The 3,404-nt window shown below is 36.0% G+C and overlaps 1 protein-coding gene across 1 annotated transcript; it reads right to left on the bottom strand.

Moving 5' to 3' along the window:
- Positions 1-608: 608 nt before the first annotated feature.
- On the bottom strand, positions 609-1,664 carry LOC137828625 (uncharacterized). Its single transcript, XM_068635272.2, has one exon. The coding sequence runs from the start codon at positions 1,353-1,355 to the stop codon at positions 897-899; it is 459 nt and encodes a 152-aa protein (XP_068491373.2). The 5' UTR covers positions 1,356-1,664; the 3' UTR covers positions 609-896.
- Between the last annotated feature and the right edge of the window lie 1,740 nt (positions 1,665-3,404).

Consider the following 3,404-nt stretch of genomic DNA (forward strand, 5'->3'; position numbering starts at 1 on the left):
TAAAATCATGAGATCGTGTGTTAAAGATAAGATTCTTCAAGATAAGGAATAATGTCTCTAAGCTATGTTTCTGCTATACGTCTAAAACAAGGGTCATGTTGTCTGACTCCATCCAGTAGCATTTCCAGGATTTGACTTCTCTAGAGATTCGTTTACTGCTAAAGCTAGATATTCTTCGCTACAGTATTATGCTCTTTCAAGAGCCAGCATAGGATTTGGACGTATGCACCTTTAGAACAAAGAACATTGCTGCTTTTACCAAAATGACCACCGAATAGTAAAAATAACACCGAGACAGAGAGCAATGAATGGGACACTGGTTTTGTTGAGAAGCCACACACAGGACAATCTGAACCAACAACAAACAATCTTCTTCTAGCTAAGTTTTCTCTAGTAGAAATGCCAGAGTTTTCTATTTCCACATTCCTCCTGTGATGAGGAACCGTTTTCCAAATTTTAATGCTTTCTGTAACTTTCTATTATCCCACATACACGCCAACTTTTACAAAAGCCATATCAAATATTCTTCAGAAACATTTTGACATACTTTCCGATATTTCACATCTGGGTGATCACGCTTTTTATGTTTGAAACCGATGGTAGCAATATTCGTGAACGTTTTCCCCTGTTCATATCAGATTTGGGGAACTTTTCATTTCCAACTGATTATCTTCAAACCATCACCCACTTACAAGATTTTGCGAATAAAAATATCTACAAACTCAAATTAACAAATTTGCAGCAGGTGGACACGAACCTTGATCAGCCAAATTAGCATTGAGAAAACAGAGAGAACTAAACATATATAATTGAAAGAAAACACTGAAATTTCATTCCTAACTAAGGGAAACATAAGGACGACGAGGCTTCGAAAACAGTGCAGAGTACTACAATCTCTACCCCCAATCAGACCTCTTTCTATCGAGGGGAATTGGAATTTGATTGTTGAGATTCCAGATATCATCATCCCAAACAACATCATTGTAGAGCTCCGTGAAAGCATCACCCCCCAAGAAGTCCATGTCCCAAGCAGGGACCCAGGTGGAACCCCATGACATTTGCTCATCCACCACACCTCTCAACCAAGGGATATTCTGATTATTCTCCTCCCAATTCCAACCCATCACGCCACCGTCTCTTGCTCCTTGTTGCTGCTGCTGCTGCTGCAAGAACCCACCCACCATGTCTCTAGAGCTTTCCCTTCTCTCCTCTTCCTCCAGCACACTCTTCCCCACCTTTTGCTCACCCTCTTTCTTCACTTTCTTCTTCCCCAATGCCGTCACATCTTCAACATTGGGGGGATTGTTGGTGGGCATAACAACAGCATTCACAGTCACACCTCTCTGCCTCTTCATGTTGGTAGAGAAATTACAAGGAGTGGTGGAGCGATGGAAAAGTGAATTGAAATTGATGGTATTTATAGAGGGTATGGAAATGTAGAGTGTGGACAATTTTGTAATCAAGTTGTGGTGGTGTGATGTGATGTGAGCAGTCCCATGGATTTTTTGGGGTGATAAAATGCATATTCATTTGGGTTACCGGTACCATCCTTTTGCTCTAATTTGGAACATAACGACAAAAAAATCCCACCTTTTAGACAACGTAGGGGTGAAGTACCAAGTGCCGTAAGTAAGTTAGAAGCAAGTCAAACTCTTGATCTGGTCCATTTGTTTTCATAGGTAGGCCTAGTGCAATGAATTTTTCGGTGAAAATGAGGTCCCTGTTTCTTTTTTAATCACCCAAACCTTCTCTTACTTCTTCTTTTTTTACGGTTATCACTGTTTGCCTTACGAATCGTGTTGGAATCATGCATCCACATGACGCTGTTGCAAGTTGTTGCAACTTGCCCCTCTCTCTTTCATTAAATTCCTCTCTTTACCTTTTTCTAAAGATACTTTGTTAAAACTTTCAAGAAATCGAAGGAGCTGTCATTTTTTTTTTCTCGGGAAGGTAAATCTTGTTCGGATGGAAGTTTCAAGTTTCAATAAACAATCACCGTTTCCACAAAAATTTAATTTTCTTATCTGTTTTTTTTTTTAAATTATACCGTTGATTTTATCAATGCAGAGAAAAAATCATTTAAATAACAGAAGAAGAAAATAACATTTTCAAAAGATTTAGCAAATCATTCATTTAAAACTACAATAAATTTTCTTAATTTCATTAAAAAAAACTTATGCAACTATCGGGAAGAGAATAGTTTAACGTTTAAAGTATGACTTTAAGTATTTGAAATTGTAAAGCTTACTTAAAAAATACTCTTATATCTGATTAAAAAAAAACTAACTTGTACAACAATATAAGTAATTAAGTAAGTAACTAAAATAAGACAAATAAAATTGTAATTCAGTTAATTTTATCAATTTTTTTAAAGAACTTGTTCTTAAGGTTGGAATTCTTTTTATAGTAACTTTAATAATATCATCTTATTTTTTCGATGGTTACTGTGTTTGATACTTTCTAGTCCTCCAAAATGTGTAATGAGTATCTGTGAAGGCATCCGACGTTCAAGTCAGTCCAAGTAAAATATGTAAGTGTTAGGATCAGAAAAAATTATCTCTAATATTGTCCCCTCTGATACCTATAACTTTGTGTTGAGTTTAATTATCTGGATCTGTTTTTGAATTTAGACTAAAGTCTATTTGTGACTTACTGTTTTAATTATGATTAATCATGATTTATCGTCTGTCGAAAAAAAAATTGTTCTTATGGACTATTTGGTTTTTCTATACAAGAACATTACTATTAATCCGTCATTTTACTCTGTTGCAGTAGTTTTGAAGAGGAAAAAGAGTGAAAAAGAGAAGGGATAAAGGTCTTTGTGTGATGTAGGTGATGATGGTGTGTGATTAATGCAAAGTGAGGATGGTTTGCATGTTGGGGAAGCGGCAAAAGCAGGAGGAGCAGAAATGAATATGGAATGGTAGCAGAAGCATTTGATTAGGTGAGTGAATGTGGCAGATACAAAAGGGTTAGTGTTGGAATAAGAAGTATAGTGTAGGTAGGAAGCAGTGCAACAGCATGCCTAGTCCTACAACTTCAACTGTTACATGCATGCTCTCTTTGCTCCTCTGTCGGCATAAAGTCCAAATTCAATTGTGGGCCATTTTCCAAACAATCTTCCCAACTTTCTCATCTCATCTCATCTCTCATAAAGCAGCTGTAAAGTAGATGGAAACCATCAATTCCTTCTCAACTCAGTCTTTTCATTACTATATTTTAATGCTTACTTAATATTCCACAACAAACACTTCATTATTATCATTCTCATAACTACTGCTATCAACTCTCTCAATCTCATCTTACTCTCTCAACCATGCACACACCAATGGATTCTTCTCCATATTTTTTTACAACACACAATATCAAATATTAATTAATAAATATTCTGATATTGAAGAAAT

Source organism: Phaseolus vulgaris, chromosome 7 (assembly GCF_051622355.1).
Source record: "Phaseolus vulgaris cultivar YP4 chromosome 7, ASM5162235v1, whole genome shotgun sequence".
Lineage (NCBI taxonomy): Eukaryota > Viridiplantae > Streptophyta > Magnoliopsida > Fabales > Fabaceae > Phaseolus > Phaseolus vulgaris.